Raw genomic sequence first — 25,770 nt, forward strand, 5'->3', positions numbered from 1 at the left:
AAATAATATCATTCTAGACTTCAAAGCACTCTATATAAAACAGATAAACAATATAGAATTTGACCAAACCGAATAACTGAATGGATACTATTACTAAGAAAAGTTGAAATGTGATAACATTCTCCCTTCTTTTCCTGTCCATTCGTCCACTACCACCACCTGCTCTTTACCATGCTCCTCACCCTATCCCCTCCCCAGTTTAAAATTTTATTAGTTAACCTCTGGATTACAGCTTTTTCTCTCTAATACATTTGGTATTTCCCACACTAAATTGATTGTACAGAATTGATCTTCTCAAAACACTGCTTTAACAATGTCAAAAAGCTTCCATTGTTCTTCATAGTTTAGAAAGCTAAATCCGAATTCTCCACACACACACAGGGCCCTTCTGCTTCACTATATCACTGTCTCTCTCTTATGAACTGGGTGTCCATACTGGCCAAACTGTCCTTACCCACTGTCATGCTGTGCTTTCCTGCTTGCTTGTATTTCAGCATTTCTCCTAGCCAGGAATCCCCTGTAGACCCCATATCCACCCATCTAAACAAAGCGTAGCCTGTGAAGCCTTCTCATATGCTACCCTTTTGGATTCTCCCATTCAAGAGATTTTTGTCCTGAATGAGTGAAGATATAATTGCCAAGTCAAGGATTTGAATTGACATTTCTACAAAGAAGATATACAAATGACTAATAAACACATGAAAAGATGCTCAATATCATTAGTCATTAGGGAAATACAAATCAAAACTGCAATAAGATAGAATTCTATACTCGGCAGGATGATTATAATGAAAAAAAAGACAGCAAGTATTGGTGAGGATGTAGAGAAACTGGATACATCAGACATTGCTGGTGGGACTACAAAATGGAGCAGCTGCTTTGAGAAACAGTTTATGGTTCCTCAAAAAGTTAAACGTAGAGTTACCATATGACCCAGCAATTTCACCCCTGGGCATATACTCAACAGAAGTGAAAACATGTCCATTGAAAAACCTGTACACAAATGTTCATACTCGCATTATTCACTAGTAGCCCCAAATAGGAAGCACCCAAATGTCCAAAAACTGATGCACAGATAAAATGTTCAGTAGAATATTATTTAGCCATAAAAAATAATGAAATTGATATATGGTATAATATGGATGAACCTTCAAGACATATGCTAAGTGAAAGAAGGCAAACACAAAAGGACATACATTGCATGATTCTATTTACCTAAAATGACAATAGAGGGAACTACATAGAGAAGACGAAATTTAATTGACCACTGACAAAGTCAGACAAGGGCACTCCAGATAAAGGGGATAACGTCAGCAAGGTAACAGAGGTATGAAATAATGTGGTTGTAATGTAGCCTAGGTATAGCATAAAGAAAGCAGAAGTCAGGAAAGTAGGTTGGGCCAGGTTTATAAAGGCCTTGAATCCCCTGAATTTTATTCAATGAGTTTTCTTTGCTTTTATAGCACCTCTGTAATGGCATTTTTAAACCTCCTGCATTACATATTTTTGTTAACCACATATAAGCTTCTCTCAATGGGCTGAGAGACTCCTAAAGATTAGAAACCTGTCTTAGTTCTCTCTGGCTTCTCAGGGCCCAGTGCAAAATGTGCAGTACATAGAATGCGCCCACTAAGAGTTTGTTGACTTTGAATTACTAAAATTAATTCAATTAATACTACGGCGATCCAGATATACTCTAGTGATCTATATGCTACTAGAAAAGATTGGCAAATATGATAATAAATTTCCTTACCCTTACTTACCTTTTCTTTCTTCAACCACTCATACTGTAAACAAACTAGAAAAAAAAATTTTTTAACTGAAGTTTAGATCCCAGTGAAATGTTAATATTTTGATAGAGGAATTGTACTGAGTAGCAGATTTTGGTGAATGCGTAGAGAATTGTTTGTTCTTTAATACTCAAAATACTCAAAGAGACTTTCATTTTAAGCTATAAGAATCAAAGGAGAGTGAAATGAAATACTGAAAAATATTTTTATTAGATATTCAGCTTCTAAGAAATAGCTTACCCAGAAAGACCTTGGAATATTTATCATGGGAGCTAGTGGTGGTTAAGAACAGATTAAAAACTTAGAAAACTGTAGAGATAGAGGTAGGTATTTTTTCTAATCCAGTCTGGGACCTTGGGGCCTTTTCAAACCTTTTATTTTCTATAAATCTTTATTTATGAAGGCCAGGGAATAGGAAAACTTCAGAAAATGGTAGCTCTGTCAGGGGACTGTATGGTGAGCCTTACCACTAAGTTTTTCACAAGGCAGTTTAAAACTCTCCTTTCCTCCTATGGGAGCTGTTGCAGCAAACCCTGCAGTGTCAGCAGCACATTTATAATATTTGGCATTTTTTCTAATTATATTGTACATGATATGGTTCTGAATCTCGTAGCTAAGAATCCTAATTTCATTTAAGCTTCACTACTTAGTTAGAAATTCTGAAACTTGGCTTCAAGTAGCAGAGAGCTAAACACTAGAGGGAACAAACACATGTTCAGGAAGTAACTGGAGTGCCTTTTATGAAGTACAAACACAGGGCACTTACAACTACTTTCTGTTGCTGGATAGACTTCAGAAATGAAGAAAGTCGTTTAAATGCAGAAGTTAATAGATTGGATAACTTGAGGAACAATGGGCACAGTTAATATTGCTGAATATTGATTCACTATTAATATCATTGAAAGTCTGAATCTTGTAAAACACACTACCATAATATGTGACTAAAATATGAAATGTTGTTGCCGAACATTATAGGGCTCATACTTTCTGCCTCGAGGGCAGAGAGTTGTAGAGATGCTATGAGCCTCCAAAAACAACAAATTTCTCTTATATAAATAAGCAACACATTTCTGAGAGAAGTGCAGCATAAAGGTCAGAACCCCCATGGGGAGATGGCACAGGGATTAAGTGGAGACGATGACAGGGCATAGCTGTCCTGACTCCTATGACATCTCTAAGGGAGAGCAGTATAGGGTTTCCTTGAGTGAGTGCTTTACAAAGATCATGACAGAGAGAAATGACACAAAATTTTACAATTTTAGAATCAGACCTCAACTTCTAATAAGTCTAGGTCAACTAGACAAAGATAGTGGCATTTAAATCCATATTGAGCACAGTTCATAATGTAACAACAAAAACGACTACGGCTGCAGCACTGAAGTATAGGCCTACTAGGTACTGCCATGGATGCAAAAACAAACAAACAAAAAACCCGAAAACATACGACAGTTCCTCTCTCCGAGTCACAACCAGGTAGAAGACAGAAATATAAGCAAACAAAAGAATAAAGTAACTCAAGGTAGAACACAGGCAGGAAATAACTGTAAAATAATCAGAAGACATATTAATCTCAGCCTGTCAACTAAATATGTAACCTTGGATAACTCACCTAAAGCAATAACTATTTGTGAAATGAATAACCTTTCTTTTAGAATCATGGTTTCTCCTTCCAAGGTTATTTTTCAGATATGAAATTCTTTTATAGGCCTACCTGACAAAACTATGATATAGACAAAAAAATGTTATACATGGAGTTATAATTTTTCCAACATTATTGAGGCACATTAACAAATACAAATTGTTTATATTTAAGGTATAAAATGTGATGATTTGACACATATATATGCTGCAAAATCATTACAACTGGGTAAATTAACACATCCATCATCTAATTATGATTTTGTTTTTGTGGTGAAAACATTAAGATCTACTGAAAAGACTATCCATTCTCCACTGTGTATCCTTGGTGTCCTTTTCAAAAAATAGTTGACTGTATATGCATGGGTTTATTTCTGGGCTCTCTATTCTGTCCCATTGGTATGTGCTGTTTTATGTCAACAGCACACTCTTTATATTACCATAGCATTGTCATATAGTTTGAAAACAGGAGGTGTGATACCTCCAGCTTTGTTCTTTCTCAAGATTGCTGAGTGGTTCCTATTTCGTGGTTCCATATAAATTTTAGGGATTTTTTTTCTTCTATTTCTGTGAAAAATGCCACTAAAATTTTGATAGGGATTGCATTGAGTCTATTTCTTTGAGAAGTATAGACATTTTAACAATATTAATTCTTCCAATTCATGAGCACAGGATCGCTTTCCATTTAGTTGTGTCTTCATGGTAACTGTTTTCTGTTTTGCAGTTGTTTTGTTTCTTCCTGTCTTTGTCTTTGTGATTTGTTGATATTTTTGTAGCGGTATACTTTGATTTCTTTCTCTTTCTCTCTTTTATATCTATTAGAGGTTTTTTCTTTGTGGTAGCCATAAGGCTTACATAAACCATTTTACAGTTTTAACAGTCTATTTTGAGCTAATAACTTAACTTTAATTGCATACAAAAACTTTACAATTTCAATTCTCCCTTGCCCTGACATTTTATGCTATTGATGTTATACCTTACATTTTTTATATTGTGTATCCATTAGCTATAGTTATTTTTCAATACTTGTCTTTTAACTTTTACACTAGGATTAAGTGATTTACATACCACCATTACAGTATTACAAACTGGTTTTAGCAGGCAAAAACCTTCTATTTGGCCCCTGGGCTGATGGAATTGCCTCTGGGATCTCAGTTAAGCAGAGTTGAAGCCAGGTCATGTGACTGAAGCTGGGTCTGTGGTTGGAGGACCTGTTATCATGGGCTTAGGCAGGCATGGGTCCTGCCAGGTCCCTGGGATGATGAGACTGCCTCCAGGACCTTGGTCAGGCTGGCATTGGGAAAAGGGTCTGTTTCAGGGTCGAAGACTGTGGGCCTATTACCACGTTGGGCCTGCCTCTGGAGACATGGATGGGTGTATCTCTTGCTGCGTCCTTTGGTAGGAAAGGATTTCAGACTAAGGATTTCAGACTAAGGCTGTGCATGGCCAGAGTCAGGTCACTGGCCCCTTCAGGGTCCATAGCTGGGACTGATGTCAGTGGTCCTATTACCCAAGGCAACAAACAGGTGGTCATGGCTCCTCCGTGGTCCTTGGAGCTGGTGGCAGGACCAATTCCAAATAGGGCTAAGGCTGAATCTACAGGGGAATGGGGCTGTTTCCAGGTCTGTAGCCATGATATGAAATCACGTTTATGAACCTGCCACCATGGGTGGGCACGCCTTCTCAAAATTGCCCTCCTTAGTCTTGGGCTCTACTAGGGTTTTACAACCTCTTACCTGGAGCTCAAAGCTCTCATAAAGGTATCTTTGTCTATGGATGTGGATGGCTGTCAAGTTATTATTGCAGGGGGATACGAGTAGGGGACCTTCCATTTTGTGTCATCTTGCTCTATAACTTTTAAAATGAATATGAAGACAAAATCTGACATATGATCTAATTTTGAAGAGGATATCTGGAACCGAGATAGTCCTGGAAAGTGTGGGTTCTGTGGTGGTTGTAGGTATGAGAAGAAGGCAGACATAGAGTTGAGGGAGGAGGGAGGCAAAGACAGGTAGAAGACAGAACAAGAAGTGTCTTGTAGGCTGGGCACAGTCAGCCACTAAATAATTCTGAGCAGGAATATGATGTTTATACTTCTGTGTCTGCAGAGGTGGTAAGGAGTGGGGTAATGATGAGGTAAAATAAAGACAGTTAAGATTGTCAAAGATAGGTACAGGGCAATGGAAGAATCTGAGGTATCTGAGGGACTAGATTGACACGGTGTTGGTTAGGGTGACATATGAGTATGGCTCAGTAGAGTATTCTGGACAGGAGATACAGATCCAGAAGTCATTATATAGAGTTAAGAGTTGAAGATAGAGACACAGGACCAACTTGTGGGAAGAAAATGAATCCGGTAGGTAAGTGGAGTGCAGAATATGTAGCAATTATATAACCACAAGGTGATGGAGGCCTAGAGTTGAGATTATTGGGAGAGGGGAAGGGAAATATGGAAAGGGGTGCTGGAAATACTGACAAGATCTGGTGAGTGATTATATAAAAGGTTTGAGAGAATGAATCACATAGTCAAGCTGGGAGGGAAAGAAGAGAAAATGAATTGTGTTTGGGCATAGTGACTATGGTAAAGGTTGAAATGGGAATGGCTGGCAGGCAATGGAAACTTTTACAGGTTCAGGTCCAAATTAGTGATTTGAAAATCATCATTCTAACACTAGATTAGCTGTGGAAGGGACAGTAGAAAGAAGGGGAGCCACTGGCCTAGGGAGACTTGGAGATCACTTGGCAGGAAGGGAGATCACAGGAAGAGGAAACAATACAGGAAATGGGAAATTTCCAATGCAATATACGTATGATGTATTATTGAATTGTATACTTGAAACCTATATAATTTTATTAACCAATGTCACCCCAAAAAATTTAATAAAAAAAGAATTAAAAAAATAAGGTAGGCATGAAAGATTAGAAATTATGCTTTTAAGTCTATTATGAATTTTAGTAACGCACAGTTACAGAGAAAGAATTCTTAATAGTATTTTAGGAATTGCCGTCAGTTTTAGATAATATAGATGGATTAGCTAATGCTCTTATTAAACGATGTGAACATGTCACTAAGCATGTCTTTGGTTTGGATTGCAGTATAAAACAGATCATTTCACTAAGCTCTACAAAAATGAAGAGATATTTATCCTGAAGCTTTTCTCATGAAGCCAATTTAATTGTAAGAGATTCTATGAAGATTAGAAAAATTACTATTGCTTATAAAATTATATCCTCAATGACAATTTTAGACAATTATAGAACTATAGGAAAAAAAGTTATTTAATCAGCCAATAAGCAATAAATGTTATCTAGCTCCTCTTTGGACTCTCACAACATCACATTTTGACATGTGTTACTCCTCTATGCTTTTATTTTTACTGCCACTGTCTAAAGAGCAGAAAAATAATGAACACTTGCTGATAATAATTCATATTTCTATTACATATCAAGAAGAAATGGGACTACGTGTAAGAATTATAACTAAGAAGAATGATCTGGAGAAAAATACTGGACAAGGTCTAAACTCTAAAAATTCAAAGTTATCAAAACCACACTGTTAGACAAAAATTACTTCTCTAGAGCCCTAGAAATCAACCTTTAATCTGTTGTTGAAAAATCATAGGACACTTCAACATTCTGGAAATCTAAGTAGCAAAGGTACTTTACTGGTTTTATCTTTGTTGTTAACTGATATGGTAACTGCTGAAATGAAAATGTTATTTATAAATGCGTTACACTAATTTTAACAAGTGCAAACAGAATGATGTTATTTTTTTGTTTTGTAAAGTAAACCAAACTTATAAGATCATAGGTCAAACCAGATCATAGGACAAACATTTTGCTTTATTGTTTTTTTTCTTTTTCAAAGATGAACTAACTAACTATTAGAAAAATCCCAGCTAAATGCTTTGTGACAATTCCCTGAAAAGAAAGTTGGTAAGCCAAAGTAAATATTGTATTGGAGAACAGGGGCATAACACTTAATACACATTGCCAACCATTGTGTTTAAGAGTGGGGTAACTAATAAATTGTTAAGGGGAAAAGTGGAAGCTTGTCTAAAGAAAAGATTTAGAGAAAGTTGTCTCTGGGTGCAAAATACACTTAAAAAAATCTATTTAAAATTCAAAAATTAACCAATAACTTGTTCTGGAAAGTAACTGCCAATGAAGTCAGCTTCATACGTTCATTTTTGAAATGAAACCTGGCATAATATCTATTCTGTTACTTCAAAGATACATAAAGGATTTAAAACTTATTTTTAGTTAAATTTATTTTAATATCTCTACTTGTTTTTTTTGATAATTTGTCTCACAATATATTAGAGATATAGAAAAAGTAAAAAAGTAAAAATCACTGAACCGACACTACATTTTTGTATGGAAACAAGAAGTTGAATGAGTGTTTGTGTGATGGTGGGTAGCAAGGTTTGACATGGATGATGCTGTTCTATCTAAACCTTTAAGGCTGCTGTATGTGAAAAAGTAAGTTCTTTAAGGCTGTACTTTACAAAATTGGAAAGTATGTAAGAAATTCATTAATACTAATATGCATTTGTTTTAACTGGAGAGATGCTGACCAGAGGAACAGAGTCGCTAGAGCGACGTTAGCTGAGCCTTCTTTCTATAATCTTACTTGACCTGTATTCAGAAACACAAATTTACCATCCAAACAGAAAGCACTTTTCTTGTTGCCTTTAGAAGCAGGAAACTTTTCTTTCCTTTTCTGGTTGGATGAATAAAAATAATGATATAAACAACAAACACTTGAATTTTTCTTTTCATTATTTCACTTGAGGTATTCTTGGCATAATTCTTTACAAACTAATTTAGGAAGATAACTATACTAGCTCTTATCAGTCAGCAAGCCACTTGATCCTGGTTTTTAAATCAGAGAAGGAAACTCTAAAAAGGGCCAGTGTTTTGTATCTGTGCCCCTTATTCTTTCCTGAACTGGTCCTCACTGATCAAGGCTAGTTCCTTTACTGACACCCTTCCCCTTCAGTGGTGAAGACTGCACTGTACAAGGCCAGGAGCCCGCCCCATCACAGAGGCTACAACGTGAAGACACCTTTGTAGCTGTGTACAAGGTGCTCAACCTGCTTTACTCAGGAGGTTGCTATCTCAACTCCAAATTCCCTCCGAGGGGTCCTTGTTCTATAATTTTCTGGCTTGTAACATTAACTTCTTTCTCTCCATGAACTCTACCTGTTATGCTTACAAATCTGCATACATTTTATTCATTAAAATATTATAATAACCCTAAATGAAGCAAAACAAACAAAAAATTCAACCCTTCTTATACCAAGTCCACTCTTCTAATCAACAGCCCCCCTCTCTCTTTCCTTCAAGGCACAAAGACTTGTCCACATTTCCTTGTCCTCAGTGGTGACGATGGCTTCACAGAGGCTTTCAGTTTGCACTGGACTGCCCCAGAGCCTCTTCGCTACCTTTCCAGCACCTCTTACTGTTCTCTTTAATCTTTCCTTCCATTTACCACCAGATCTTTTATAAAACACAAGTCTGTTTATATCACTTTCCTTCTTATGTTCCTCCAATCACTCCCCATCATTTTCAAGAGAAAATTCAAACTCCTTCATGTGACGTATATGAGCTGACCTGTTTAGCTTAGTCTCTCAAACCACCTTTAGCTTCTCCTCTACTCTAAACACCAGATGTCCTGAATCTAAGGCTGCACTTACTATCCTCCTCCAAGTTGTCCTCACCACCCTGCACGTCCTTGCACATGTCGCTTTCTTCTTCCAGGAGCACTCTTATCTCCATTTCCCTGCTCAGTAAACTTCCACTTATCCTCCTAGCCTCACTTCAAAAGTTGCCTTCCTTCCAAAACCTTCTCTGATCCTCATCTCCCAACATGGTCTGTGTCCTTCTTTCGTCTTCACACAACACCCTGTGGACTGTATTCGAAACTTCTTAAGAAGAGCACCTGAATCATATTTATGACGTTCTCACCAGCCCATTTGACAGTGCTTGGTACATAACAGGCACTTAGTAAATGAGTATTTAATGATAATTATTGAATTTTTATTCACTTGTCCTCTGTCCTCCTAAATGCAAGATTTACTTCTCTCATTCTCTGAATCCCCAGAAACCAGCAAGTAAGTGCCACTTAACTAGATTTCAATAAAGATTAACAACTATTGAAGGAATCAACACCATAACTCCAAACTTTCACTCTTCCAACCAATCCTGCATGCCAATGAAAGATTACTTTTCATGATACACCAAATTGCCATGGCTCTCATCACATACCCCCACCCATTGCCTTCCTATGACCTGCAGGAAGAAGCCAAGCTTCCTGACCTCAGTTCTTTTGCGTAGAAATGCTCTTTCCTTGATCTTCACAGACTCTCTCCTCCTCCCGCTTCATGTCTCAATTCAGGCCTTCCCCACCTACTCAAACTAAAATTCTCTTTGAGTCAGTCTGTTGCATTAACCTGTTTTAGTTTCTCAAAGTTCCCATTTATTAGAGCTGAAATGATTTTCACAAGCCTTCTTCTATTTTTTTCTAAGCGTCTTGCTATTGCCTTCCTCGTGGGAATGTAAGGGCCATAAACACAGGGGCGTGGCTAGCTTCGTTCACTGCAGCATCCCTTGTCTTAAAGCACTTCCTGAAAAGAGAGGTAAGTCTGAACATTTGTTTAGTGAAAGAAAAGACTGAATGTAAAAACACTTCAGGCTGCCATTCAAGGTTCTCAATGACCTGGCCTTAGTCCACCTTCCCAGCTTTATCACCAGTTAATTCATCACATGACACTTGTCTGTTATTTCTCAAATACCCACTGTGCCTTGTAACTGGCCTATCTACAAGTGCCTTGTCTTCTTTTTTGTCTAATTTAAATTATCTTTATTTTTTAATTCCAGCTAAAACTCCATCTCTTCTTTAAAGCAATTCAAAATGGTAAGTTCTTTATCTTATTTATCTATTTAATATCTTAAATATCTTCCAATTCTCTAGGTCTGTGTTATGTTTATAACGGAATTTTTATAAATTTCAAAAATAGGTTTTAAGTTATAATAAAAATTTTAAAAATCCTTAAAAGGAAAAATTCTTTATGAGTAAATAAAATTCATACTTCATTTTTCCTATTTTAAAAAAATGCATGCCTTTTTCTTCAAGTATATCAAAGAAATTTGCTTTCGTATAATGTGCAACATAATGGTTAAAAGCCAACATTCAAGATTTGTTAGTGAGTGTTGGTTGTAGTAACAACTGTGATGTCTACTATAATTGTATATCTTATGGGCCACTGAATATACTATGAAAAAGCATCCAAAAAGTAACTCTTCCAACTTTAAACTGTGAGTCTCACATGGTCCGATTAATGAAATAATTTTTCTAATCCAGAATATAAAATATAACCAGGAATGCTTCTGTAATAAGAACTACCAGTCAGAAAATTATCAAAACTTAGAGTGAACTTTAAATAAGTTTTACTGATCTGCATCCTATTGACCGCAGTGTTAGATACATACAAACATATCTACATATGTAGACTTACACATCAGAGCAGACAATGCAATAGGTAACGTAAAAAAAGAAACATGCCAACCTGGAGACCAACGTGGTCCCACTAGCATCCTCTGCTAATTTCATGTCACCCCAACAGGGTTTTCCACGACTCAGCCGCAGGCTGACCTGAGGAATGCCATCGGATAGCTCTGGTTGTGGTACCCTGTGGGACAGAATAGATCCTGCACTCCTGGATTTTGGGATCTAGAAAATAAAATTAAAAAAAGAGAAATGAAAAAAATTTTTAAAAATAAGGTATTAAAATAATTTATTCTAATTTATTAATAATCTAACATATTAATACTCCAAAAAATCAACTAGGTATGGAATTTAAAATGCACATAGCAATTATTACATAGCAAAAGGCACAGTGAAGAAGAGATACTGATATTTTTAAGGGGGAACTTTCAAACCATATATAGCCCCATATCCCTCTCCTGTATTCTCATATAAATCTTCCCCAGGCCTAACGCTTCTTAGAATAATCATTTTATGTAGGGAAAGATTAGGAGAGTATATCAGACTGCAACCTAAAGTGAAGAAAAGAATAGAGAGAGGCAGAAAAATAAAAGGTGGAGACCCACTGAAATAAAAAAAATACCAATGTCAGAAAGATGTCTAAAAATTTTTATTACCAATAAGCAAAATACAGTACCAGTTTGCTAATACTTTCTATTGTATTTTTCTGTGTAGAGCAAAATAAGGTCTAATAAGTTTTTCATTAAGGAAATAAATAGGAAAAACACGACCTTTTAGTTCTCATATCTCTGAAAGCGTGAACAACACACATGCCAAATGAATACCAGGTATACTGACTGCTTATATCTGAGGTTATGTGCTCCCTTTAACTTTAGAAATACCCACATGCTCTCTTATTTTAGACCATAAAGAATGTGAATACGACCAGTATTCTTTTCCTAAAACTGTGTAAAAATCACGTCAAAATTGCAGGAAAGTTTCCAACCTTTGGATCAACTGTATTTGTTTCACTGGAAGAGTTTTCTCATCTCTAGGACTGTTCTCGAGCTTGTCCTTCCACCTGGAATGTCATCTGTTCATCACTGGCCAATCAACTGCTTAAGACCAAACCAAATCCTAACCTCCTTTGAGGTTGAGATAAGAATCAACTGCCCACAGAGCTTCTCTAGCTAACCCAGGTCTTGATGACCTTTTCCAACTCCAAATTCCTATAACACACCACTACACAATCTACACTTGACTACATGTCATCTTAATCTCAGTTCATAATTCTGTTGTCTCATGTTTCTAGGTTACATGGCTTCAACCAGATTTCTGGAGATGGGTTAAGCCTCATTCTTTTCCTGTTTCTCCCCTTCTTCTCTTTTCCTTTCTTCATCTTCTTTATGTCATTTTTTAAAAACATTTTTATCATAAAATCTAGCAATGTTTTGAACTCACTGACACTTATCACTAGACAACACACTTTCAATGACAAGAAATTCCCAAGACACTGACTGACCAAGAAGTTAGGATAATGGGCAATTTAAAAAGTATGGGGACAATTATATACATAAATATATAATAAATTCATATCTCTAGGAGGATTACATAAAAATAATATATAAAAATAATTTAGGAAAGAGTTACATTTAGCACCAAACACTCAATAAAAGCTAGCTTTCATTAATATTGTTATGTAAAATGTACCTACATCAGATGACTACCAATTAATAGTTCAACTGCATTTCTCTGTGGGTCATTTATAAGCTCATAAAAACCAAGGAAAGAAAAAAAAATTTTTAATTATGAACTAACTATAGTTCACATAGATATCTGCCAAGATTACTTCTAAAGGAAATATTCAGATAAACAGCAAGAGAAAATGAAAAGTACAAATATATGCTACTATATATTTCATAAAGGGGTCCCTTTTGCATGTGACTGTTTTTCATAATAGTAGACAGAAATCAATTAAAACACTGAAAAAGCAGTAAGATTTCAAACTAGTTAGCTAAAAAATCTCATATCCAGACTTAATTCTTTCTCAATATTAAAATATGGGAGGAATTGTTTGGCAACATTTCAGTGTTAATCAGGACATGACATTTTAGGTTTAGTACGAATTTGGGGGCTTAAGATTCAACAAATTTTGCAAAGTAGAACTATTCTAAGGTAAAAAAGGTAATATGAGCTTATTTCATCAGTTTACATTAAAATGGACTATATGATGCAAATCTCTTAGAAATCAGATACCAGTAATCACATCAATGTAAGTGAATTTCTGTGATAGTTTAATTTCTACAGAAACAACATAGATGTGATTGTCATTAACAATAAACTCATTATTAATATATACTGAAGTAGCACAAAAAATTGAGCTTGTGCACAAAGCGTGAAAATACCACATGAATGTTATGTAGTATTTATTAAATTTGTTAGAAAAAAAGTAGCTTAGTAACTCTGAGACTATCAGAAATGTGGAATATATACACATTTGTAAAGTAATGCACACATATTTTTAAAGGAATGCACATTTTTTAGGTGACTAATATTCTTGAAGATGTACCTTGAAGACTATACATTTTCACTATAGAAATGACTATAAGAAAAAGTGATGATTTTAAAACCTATTGTTTAACTGATATAATTACCTTATATTGCACATAATTATCTCAATATTAATTTTTAATAACATATAGTACAAATATGTTAACTTTGAGAGAAAGGAAGAGATAAATTTCTTTAGTTGGAATTGAGCTTTTGAGGAACACATGATTTGAGCCTTGGCCATATAAAGTCGGTAGAGTGGATAGTTTTTATGCTTCTGGGTGTCCATTTCAGATTGTATACAGTTTAGTGAGACTTTGAGGTGGTGCTCAAGGCCCCTTTCATCACATGACTCTCTGAGGAGTATGACACCAGTCAGCCAACCCCAGGAGTACAAGGAAACACATTATTATAGTGTGGCTTTATTTATTTATATATTTTTTACAGTGTGGATTTAAAGCAGTGGTTCTCACTTGGAGCTAATTTTGTCTGGTGATATTTTTGGTTGTCATGACAAGGATGAATTTTGTGCTATTGGAATCCAGTGAGTAGAGGCCTATAATGCATAGCACAGCTTGCTATGAGAAAGAGTTATTTGGTCTCAAATGTCAGTAGAACTGAAGCTGAAAAACCCTGCTTTCGGGGAATGGTAGGAGGAAACTCTCATATTGAGGCAACTCCTCTCTTTGTATACTTTTCTTCCAGTTAAATCCTCCCTTTTTGCCATTGGCATAATAAGACAGGCCTAGAGCATCTAAGAGTTTAGCAGGAATGGGCCAAGGAGGGCACTTAGGCCTGCCTTCTCCAGGCAAGAGTCACTAGTGACATCATGAGGTTCAGTCGAGCTGCTGGGCAGGGACTCCAAATAGGGCCAAAAGCCTTACTGTTCCAATGAAGTGAATGTGTTTAGAAAGACCCTCCTGCAGCCTTCTCACAATGTGTAGCTGCAGTAGGAAAATGGCCTTGGGTTTGGGATACTGATTGGGGTGGCCAGCTTTCTCTTTCCACTGGAGATATATCCAATTAGTTCACACCACACCTTCCTTTTTTATTTTAGTGATTTCTTCATGATAACTGTTGTACTTGAAGGTAAAAGCTATAAAAGCCCCAAATCATCTATGAAAAACATTTTGCTCAGAAAAATTCTGCCACTGGCTATTTGTGGATCTAGGCACAGGCTGTGTGATTTACGTGTACAACTAAAATTCAAACAATTCCAGGAATCTTTAAAAAAGCACATTCCATGCATTTATTTGCAGGTATGGAATAGTCTGAGAAGTAATTTGAGCAACTTTAGTGTTTGGGATGCCATGGAAATAGAAACAAAAGACTAACGTTTGAGAATGTAAAATTAGGAAATATTCTCTGAGATGACGTTGCTGTTACTGTTACAAACATTCAGTGAGCATTTACTTTGTGCTGGGCATGGTTCCAAGAGATTTACATAAATTAATTCTTACCACATTTAATCCTCACAACATCCCAACGAGGCAGGGACTATTATTAGTAGCATTTCACCAATGAGAAAACTGAGGTGTAAAGAATGTGAATTATTTGTCCTAATGAGTAAGTGGCAGACTTACAGTTGCACCCCAGAGAATCAGGCCTCATTACCTGTGCCTCCCATTACTCTCTATATTTGGTTACATGTTAAACATTAGAGTTGCAAGAAAAAAAGGCATTTTGGATGAAAGGCACATTACATCCCAATAACACAACTCATTTTCTTTTTCCTTTTTTGGGCACTAGTAGTTAAAACTTTCCTTAAACTAATCTTTCTGGCACCCACTGAACCATTAGAATGCAATATAATCTTAGGAAAATCAGATGAGGACAAAACTATATGGAATATGTGTTCATCATACTTTTATTTATAATAGGCAAAAATGTAAGCATTCTAAATAGTTAAATTACTATAATAGGTAATTTTGGCACATCTATTATAATGAAAGATTATTCAGCCATCAAAATGTCTACAAAGTTTTTAATGAGACTGAAATCATTTTATTATGATATATATCTTGTGAGCTCAGTTAGCAAATAGAAATGCATATAGTTATATTCCTTCAATAAAACTCAGATCATCGCCATACTTAAAACATTTATGAATAAATTTCAAAGGCCAAAGCTCAAATTGCTACAGTCAACACCACAAATATTTTAAGATGGTCTATATTTAAAAATTGAATAAGGAATTCAGCACCTGAAAAACATGTCTGTGATACTAGGCTCTGATTTTCCCAGATATCTGGATGTGACTAAAGATAAAAAGGTCATAAAAAATAATGTGCCTTGACCTAACATTTATCCATATAAATTCATCCCTGTGAGGGTACAGCAGGAAGCCCTCTGTCCCATGGGCAAGTGTAGGTAGGAGCTGTGTGCCCTGCAGGACTGGAACAAGGGAATGGCAGGTGAATAAGAAGCAGAAGGGACTCAGTATGCTGTGCAGAGATCTGTCTCTCCAAAATTCGTGGCTCCCTTTCTTTTGTGTAGGTGAAGTGGGTTTTCCACCTCCTGTGACTGGAAGGAAGGACAGAACATGGCATAGGGGCAAGCAGTGAATGTATGTAAGTGCGGGAACAGGTGGATGTTCTCTCTTGATGTTTTCAGTGAAAAAGAAAGTAAGACCATCATCTGAGAGTGAAGGGTAAAAAGGGAATGTTGGAAGTTAAGGACCAAAGAGAAGGTCTGAAACAGGTACTTGAGAGAGGAAGAGTGAAAGGACTGGGGAGAGCAGTATGAATGCTAGTAACGTGAGGGCCCATTTGAGGTTCGTAGTCATGTATTTAAAGTGAGACATCAATTCCAAAGGAAATAAATGAAACACAGACTAAAAAGATAACAGAAAGGATCAATACAATTAAGAGCTAGTTTTTTTAATTCTTCTAATCTTTATTTAAGAAATTTTCAAATCTATAGAAAAGTTGCAAGAATAGGACAATGAACAACCATACACCTTTCACCTTCAGTCACCAATTGTTGTATTTACTTTTTAAAAAAATATGAAGAAAACAGACACACTTTTAGCTCGACTTACAAAGAAAAAAGAGAGAGGCCTCAAATAAAATTTGAAATGAAAGAGATGTTACAACTTCTCAAACTCTTCCAAAAATTAGAAGAGAACGCTTCCAAATTCATTTTTTGAGCCCTCAAAATCCTGGTATCAAAACCAGACGAGAATACTACAAGAAAAAATTATAGGCCAATATAAGACTATGCATGCAAAACTTCCCAACAAAATATTAGCGAGCTGAATTCAACAATACATTAAAATACATTCCCTTTTCTGAGCATTAATCAAATGAGTTCCTCAAAGTACTAATCAAACATGAAAACGTCTTTTGATAATGCCATTCATGAGTTCTTAAAAATATTATCTTATTCTTCTAAGGGTTGGGGTGGTTAACGTAGCCTAGGTTTCTCCAAAAATGAGAGTTAATTCTCCAGGGAAAGGCAAGCACATACAGGACTCCACGCTGTAAGATTCTCATACTGTTCGGCAATAGTTGGAGCTGCTTCAGATGGAAAACTTGTAGAAACCATTCTTCTCTGACTATGAACAGTAACTACCACTATTATCTGGTGATCCCTTTGCTTTTCTGTGTTAAATCCACAAGTGAAGGTACCTTTTGGGCACAGAGAGCACCTCCCACATCAAGAACAGTGAAGGAACATAGCACTTAAAGCTCTTTTCGAAGGTGCTGTTTTGGTGAGCAGGACAGCACATGTGATCTGCATGTATCTGCCAATGTGTGTTGTGAGCATAACTGCCAAAAAAATGATTAAAGGGATAAAACAAATACTATTTATAACCCAAGATTTTTAAAATGTAGTCCTTACTATAAACAAGGAAAACTTGTTTTGCATTCCTTTTTCCAAACTCTGAAACTAATGAACCCTTGTCCACTTAGCTGGCTGGAAATTATGAGGCTCAGAATTTGTGAGGTCTCCTCCATTTTGGAGGAGGTACCCCCCATTAGGGTGCTGCTCTCTGTAACAAAGCTCTGAGGCATTACTGGTTATTTGGCTTTATAAAATACACATTCTCAATGGATTAAAAGACATTTGCATTGTCATAAACAAATTAATAAGGAAGAAACTGACTCTGAACTCTATTTCTCCCTGTTGCCAGCTGCATGATTTTGGGAAAGCCCCTTAACTTCTCTGAGGCTAACTGCCTCATCTGTATAATTAAAAACCCACACTTCACAAGATATGATGGAAATTAAATGAGATCATTCTTGTTCCACTAGTGCCTGGAATAGAGTAAGCATATAATAAATGATAGAAGTGAGAGCTATTATTTTTAATAATTGATAAAAATTATAAAAGACTTCAGAACTTGGGAAGAATGTCACCATTACCAAACTAACTGAGTGGTTTAATCTTAAATAGCATTCCTCAAATTTGACAACAGTGTAATTCAATAAGGATTTATTGAACAATTATGACATGCCGGGCCTGGGGCTAGGCCCTGGCATCATTAATGATGCTGGCTGTAGTTTTAAAGGAGTGGATGGTCTAGCAGAGAGACAGACTCTGGATGTCTACTTCCAATAATGAGCACAAATGCGACAATAGCTAACTATTGGCTGTTTACCATATGGTAGGCATAATATTTAAGCACTGCATGTATATTTTTTTCTCATTTTCAGTTAGAAACAACCTTACAATACAGGTACTGTTATTTCCATTTTATAGATAGAACATAAATACAGAGAATTTAGAAAAATTGTCCAAAGTCACCTAGCTAGTAAGTGATGAGTTCAAGATTTGAGTTTCTAGTAATCCTATTTAACAGCCAGCAACCTTAATTATTACACCACCCTGCCGCTTACATTTGTAAACACATTCAATAACAACAGATATTTACTGAGCACTTAGCACCCGTGAGACGCTAAGAATACAAGGGGGAATAGATCAGACCTGATTTCTGTACTCTAGAGCTTGCAATCTAGTGAGGAAGACAAATATTAATCATATAACTGCATGAATATATACAAATGAGCTGTGATAAATGTTGGGAAAAATTATATATTAAGTAAGAAATGTATATTGTATGCAGTTACTGAAGAATACACACAAGGCAAACAAATCTGCCTGAGGGAGATAAAGGTGAAGAGGGAAGACCTTCCATGTAATGGAAACAAGAGCAAAAGTACAAAATAAGGAACTTGAAATGATTGGGCATGGAGGTAAACAGAGAGGTGGTGGCAAGAACTGATGTTGGAGGGTTGGATTGAGGCCAGACTGTTAAAAACAATGTGTACTGTGCTAAAGGGCTTGGCCTTTGTTCAGAATTCAGTGGGGCAACTATTTTATAATAGTTATTCTGGCCATGGTGTAGAGGAAAGACTAGGGTTATATGTTTTTGACTGAATCTTCCCCAAACACTAACCATTATTGACAATATATGCCCCAGATTAAATTAATACTTTTTTCATTTTCTAACTCTGATATTCATTAACTGGCGCTTGTGTAATGTATAATTTTGGTTGCCTTCCCAGTGCTCACATCTCTCCTTCTTCTGTGCCAATGACCCCAATTTCTACCGGTGTTCCATGCGGTTCCCAAGAAGGTAACTACTTTCATGGCTCTAGGGGTGAATCGTATGACCTAAACTGAGCTAATTAGTGCACTCCAATCTCCTAGGCACAGTGATTTGTTCAGGATGATCAACCTGAAGAATTTTCCTAGGAATGCTAGAACAAAGGTTCTCTCTTGTTCTAATAAACACAGTAGATCGAGGAGAGAATTCTTTATAGGTCTCCTATGTTTCTGCATGTCTTGTAAGCAGAGACACTGACTGCCTTTGTTATCTTTGTTATCTGTATTATCTTTTCAAGGATGGTTGTACAGTAAACAGCCTTGGAAAGTAAGACATTTTTTTCCATCTGGAATAATGACTGGTTTCCTTATAGCTGTGAAAGACAGAAACAGCACCTTCCTCTGGAGCAACAGGCAATCATGGTTACTGCCAATCATAAAAGATATAGCTTCCCTAAGTTTAATAAACCTCTCTTGTAACCCAACCAACTGCTACAGGTATCATCACTCTGTGGGAATTGGGTTTTGGGTAAACAGCACAAGAAAATGCTGGCTATTGTTATTGCTGTGAGTAATAAAGTATCCTTCATCTCAGATCTAAGAGTCTCTTGTCTCTTGTCTCAAGAGACTCTTGTCTCTTGAGACGCTAACATCCATGAAACTGTGGTAGATTAACTTGTTAGCTTGCAAGTAAGGCAAAACCTCAGACCGTTCATAGTTCTTAAATGGTATCACATAGCCCTAGAAGCACTGGCAGTCATTTTGGGTGGCCTAACATGAAGCTGACACTATGAAATTCAAAAACATGGAAAGAAATTAGATCCTTGGTAGACATCATTAAGCTATATGATAAAGCGTTGTTGAAAACTTACAGTATTTTAGGATTTTTTAGGACGAGCCTTTGTTGCTTAAATTGGGTTTGTCTGCGATTTGAAACCAAAGGTATTCTTACTTGTTCCATTTGAACCATATTTTTAATTTAAAAATATGTCTAATTTAAACACAAGCCACATTAACTCCAGAAAAATCATAGAGTACTTTGTTGCTCAAAGCTATAGTATTATCAGTTTAAAGGTCACTGGTTAATCTGAGTGTTTGGCAGAACTAGTATTGACAACATCATGCTCTGTAAGAGCTCTATTGTAAAAAGGACTTATAAAAGTTTTTTGGATGTGAGAACACTACTAGTTAAAACTTGTTTTAAAATTGACCTCTCTTGTCTGTTTTTAATTGTTTAGCAGGTCCAGCAGGATGTAAGAATCACATTTAAGAGATGTGAGTAGATCCAAGAATCCTCAAGAGGCAAGATATGGAGGTAACCTAAATACCCATTAACAGATGATTGGATAAAGAAGTTATGGTTCATATATACAACAGAATATTACTCAGCCATTAAAATAAGGACTTCCTACCATTTGCAATGACATGGATGGACCTAGAGGTTATTATGCTAAGTGAAATGAGTCAGAGAAAGATAAATACCACATAATTTCACTTATATGCAGAATTTAAGGAACAAAAAGAACAAACTAATCAAAAACATACTCATAAATATAGAAGACAATCTGGTGGTGGACAGACGGAAAGGGGTGAAGGGTTAAAGGAGTACAAATTAGTAGTTGATAGACAGTCACGGTGATGGGGAGCATGGCATAGGGGATGTAGTCAGCACTAATGTAATGGCTAGGTGGAGAGCCAGAGGAGAGAAAGAGCAATTAGGGGGATCATTTTATAAACTATATAAATGTCTAACCAATGTACTATGTACTTGAAACTAATAATAAAATAAAATTTAAAAAATATTTTTTGAAGTTGAAAGCTAGATAAAGTCATCTTTAGATGAACGAAACCAAGATTTCTTCACCAGCAGACCCACAACCATGAAATACACTAAAGGAGATTCTGCCGTACAAAAACGATGGGAACTGGAAGCTTCAGGAAGGAATAATGTATGCCAAAAATGGTAACTACATGTGAGTGTAAATATAAAAAACAGTGTTTCTCTTGATTTATTTGAAATGTGTATGACCCTTTAAGCCAATAATTTTAACACTGTGTTGTAAAGTTAAGATATAATACACATGACAATTATAGCACAAAAAAATGAAAGATGGATAAATGGATCTACTATTACAAGATTCTTACATGTTATGTAAAGTAGTAAAATGTTAACTGAGTAGACTGTATGTTAGAAATGGGTACTATAATGACTGAAATAATGCAAAGAGTTATAGCTAAAAAGCCAAAAAAATAAAAAAAGTAAAAAGCTCAATAATCCAAAAGAAGGCATAATAGAAACATAAAAACAAACTCAGAAAGAACATATAGAAAACAAATATTAAAATGGTAGACCTTAAATCTAACCATATCAATAACAATATTACTGAAAGGTAGAGGTCAGAAACAATAAAAATTAAAGACCCAATTGTATGCCATCTATTTGATATGAATACAGCTTCCAAACGCTCTATGCCTTAAGTAAAAAGGCATAGAGCGTTTGGAAGCTGTATTCATATCAAAGTAAGCATTAGAAGGAAGGAGTGGTTTTACTCATATAAGATGAAGTAGACTTCGAGACAAATAGTATTAACAAGGTGAGTATATCTTTATGATAAAGGGTCAATACAGCAGAAACATATAACAATCATAAATGTGTATGCACTTTAAAACAGAATTAGAAAATAGAGTAAAAACTGACAGAATTAATGGAAGAAATGATAATTCCCTAATTGGAGATTCTAACACTCCTCTTTAAGCATTTGATGAGACAGAAATATCTGTAATGACATACACAATCATGAAAACAGTCTCTAAAACATAATCAATCACTTTGACTTCACTGATATTTGTATATTGTATACAAATATTTGTATACCGTATACACTGATATTTGTATACCGTATACCGTATAATAAAAAATTATGATACATACTTTTTCAAGTGCACATGCTACATTCACCAAGATAAATCATATTTAAGTCATAAATCTCAGCAAATTTGAAAAGATCGAAATCACAGAGTATGTTCCCTGATCAAATGGAATTAAATTAGAAATTAATATCCATAATATATAGAAAAATACCAAATATTTGAAAATAAATACTGCACTTCTAATAATCCAGGGGTCATTCAAAATGAAATTATGAAAATATGTTAATTTTTTGTGACATGGCTAAGAAAAGGCTCATATTAGAAAAAAAGAAAAACATTTATGTCTCAGTGTTCTATTTTAAGAATTATGAGAAGAGCTAAGTAAACCTATAGAAAAAGTTCAAATTATAAAGCTTCTAGAAGAAAGCAGAATATTTTTGTGACTTGGAGGTAGGCAGAGGATTTTTTTTTCTTTTTTCTCCTCTTTTAATCCCCCCACCCCACCACATTCCACCCTACCCCACCACTTTCACCCCTGACCTATGGATGTTGCTGTCTATTTTTTTTTTTTTAGAACTGGATCTCTGAAGGTGGGATGTCAATCCTGTCCCCCGCCACGCGCTTGCCACACGCACCTGGGGCCTGGCACCCCCTGCGCACTTGGGGGGCCTGGTGCACCCGGAGCATGATCCATGACTCCACCTGAGGTGTGAACCCAGGACCTTATGCATGTAAAGCAGACGTCCTAACCATTACACTATGGAGTCACCCAGGCACAGGATTCCTAGTACAGAGAACGTAGATGGGTACTAGACCAACCAGGGTGGTCACTTTGTAATTTGTTTTTTCCTATATATACATATGATAAAGTTTAATTTATAAATTAGGCACAGAAAGAGATTAATGAGAATACTAATATAGAATACATTGTAATAAAAATTACATGAATGTGGTCTCTTCCCCCCCTCCCCCCCCACACACACAATAACCTACAGGGCTACTAAATTACTCCTGGGAGAGGAGTAGCATATACACAGTGAATGCGCTGAACAAAGGGATGATTCATGTCCAGGACAAGATGAAATAGGACAGTGTGAAATTTCATCATGCTACTCAGAACGGCACATAATTTAAAAGTTATGATTGTTTATTTCTGGAACTTTCCATTTAATATTTTTGGACTGTAGTTGACCACAGCTAACTAAAACCATGGATAAGGGGGACTACTGTAACAATAAACTAGCTGTCTTGTCTCTACTTTCTGATTTCGAAAAAAGAATGATCCACAGACAGCCTTTCATTTTGCTAAGGTCTAATCAATCAATAAACACGATGCCATGCTTGTATCTGCCCTTCAAAGTCTACAATGCATGTTGAGTTGAAATGTTTTTATGCTGGTCTCAGCACTTTATGAAGGATGCTCCCTACATTTCTCCAAATATCCCAAACTACACTCCTCTTCCCAATCTTCAACCTTTTCCTTTAGTTCTCATTTTGATGAAGGTGAGAAACGACCATCCAGTTTGATCTGAATGAAACGTAGGTCATTGCTCTACCTTTCCTTTTCATTTACCAAGACCTGAGGTTTTTGTCTATTTATTTTCCTTCCCTACCTATCAGTTTAGGCCCTTCCCATTTCTCATTTGAATTACAGCTTCCTAACAGGTCTCCTCTTCTTAAATCCCCCCTCCCTGTTGTCAGAGGTTATCTAATCTTATCCTTTGATTACAACTGCTGGTGACTTTTCACTTTCTACAGTCTATAATCCAAATTCTCTGGCATTGCATAAACCTACCAGACTAGTTCTGCAGGTTCATTTCCCGCCACTTCCCTAGACACACAATACCAGTAAGACCAAGATTTCTGCAAGTTTATAAACATACATTCTCTCCCATTACTCCCTCTCTTTGTACATGCTGTTCCTTCTGCAACACACCCTCTTACAACACTTAAGTTCTATCCTGGCTACTCAGTATGTACAAAAATTTCCTATTACTTAAGCATACTCCTAGCCATAATCATCAGGTTTCCTCTTATTTGGTATATTATAATACGGAGAAGATTATAAGCCTCATTTGTGCACCAAATTCCATCTATATGCTAATGATTCTTTCATGTGTATCTTTGTCCAGGCCTCTGAGCTCCAAACCTATATCCAACCATGATCTTCAGTTTATGTCTCTGTTTGGAAGAGGGTGAAACTAGAGCCGAGAGCGCTCACAGAGCACACAGCAAGGCCAGGGTCAAATCATTAGATATATGGTCTCGAACTAGCTCATTCCCCAGACCAGGAACCTGAGTTAGCTTTGACACTTCCCTTTCCTTTATCTCTTATACTAAATCCATCACCAACTTCTAATTCTATCATTAATAAACATCTCAAATAAGTCTACTTCTCCATCTCTACCCATTCCAGGCTTTCATAAATTATTGCTTGGACAGATGCAGTTGCGTCCTGATTGGTTTTCTCATTTCCCCTTTTGCTGTCTCCTGACTGTATTCGCCACATAGGAGCCAGAGTCACAGTTTCTAGACACATATTTAGTTACGGTCTTCCATAGACAAAGTTTATCAATGGTTTCTCATTTCGTTTTGGCAAAACTCCCAAATTCTTAATAGCCTAGGAGATCCTTCTTCAGCCTTATAGGAGGTACTTTGTTTCTCTCACTGGGCTTCAGCCTCCTACCAGTGGCCTCAATTCAGTTACCCAGCCCCAGGGCCTTCTCACATGCTCTTAAAATGTTTGGAATTCCACGTCCCACCCCCCTCCCCATTTCTTACCTATTCTCACTCATCATTGATTTTAAAACAAACAAACAAACAAACAACTTTCTTAAAGAGGCCTTCCCTGACACTCGAGCTTAAATCAGGTACCCTTGTTATATGCTGTCAGTGCACTCTATTTTTCTTGCTAGTAATTTACACAATTTGCAACTAAATATTTGAGTATTGGTCAATGTTCCTCACTAGAGTGAAAACATCATGGACCAAGTTCATTATCGAAATGCTCAGCTTCTAGTTCAATGCCTGGCATATGATACACAAGTATGTTGAAAAAATAAATTAATGCAGGCTAGATGTCTGTAAGACAAAGAGAAGAAATAATCAAAACAGAAACAACTCAGCATGAAATGACCAAAAGGACTAAAATGAGAAGGTAAACAAAATTCAGAATACATAAGAAATAAAATCACTATGGGCCCAGATGAAAAAGAACCAATTGCAATAATATGCATAATTTATATATTTACATTCTAAATTTACATGTCAATTTGCAAACCCTAAGATTAACTCTACACTCACACCTCCGCAGTCTAAATTTATGTTTCTATCCTGAGCCTCTGATTGAAAGCAAATTATTTTTTTTTGTGCTTACTTCTTAAGGACACAATATTTTTGTTGGGAAAATAAACAGTAATGATTATAATTTAAACTAAAGGGGAAAATGGTTTGTGAAAAGTACAATATTATCATTCTGTGGTATGAATGAAATAGGGGAATAAAAACAACTTGGCCCAAAGTCAGACCAACATAATAATAATAAAAAAAAAACATAATACAAAATTTTTCTTATTGGTAATTCTATTCTAAAATGTATTCAGTAGACCACAGGCAGATTAATCTTCTTAATATACACTTACCCTCTGGTCATGTCACTTCTTTACTTGCAAACATTCATTGTTGATATTTTTAACACATAATTAAGTCACACAGATACTGAAGAAAAATACTATGACTACAATTGAGAATGGAATGTAATAGTCTACTGAATTGAATGATACTTCACAAAGAGGAAATGTAACAAATAGTAAGCCCATATACAGAAACACATGAAATTTCATTAGCAATAAAGTATGCGATTTAGGAAGGGGTCTTATTTTT

At 36.0% G+C, this 25,770-nt stretch overlaps 1 protein-coding gene across 6 annotated transcripts in view; it reads right to left on the minus strand.

The window, feature by feature from the left end:
- FAM13A (family with sequence similarity 13 member A) overlaps positions 1-25,770 on the minus strand; it is a 251,670-nt gene that overhangs the window by 115,573 nt on the left and 110,327 nt on the right. For all 6 annotated transcript variants that reach the window (XR_005649223.1, XM_039845693.1, XM_039845694.1 and 3 more), the window contains one exon: positions 11,000-11,163. Coding sequence is in view for 5 of the 6 variants with exons in the window: in XM_039845693.1 (XP_039701627.1) it covers positions 11,000-11,163 (164 nt within the window). In the remaining variant the exon portion in view is untranslated. The remainder of the gene's footprint in view (positions 1-10,999; positions 11,164-25,770) is intronic.

The sequence above is a fragment of the Pteropus medius genome, unplaced genomic scaffold, assembly GCF_902729225.1.
Source record: "Pteropus medius unplaced genomic scaffold, Ma_sr-lr_union100, whole genome shotgun sequence".
In the NCBI taxonomy this organism is placed as follows: domain Eukaryota; kingdom Metazoa; phylum Chordata; class Mammalia; order Chiroptera; family Pteropodidae; genus Pteropus; species Pteropus medius.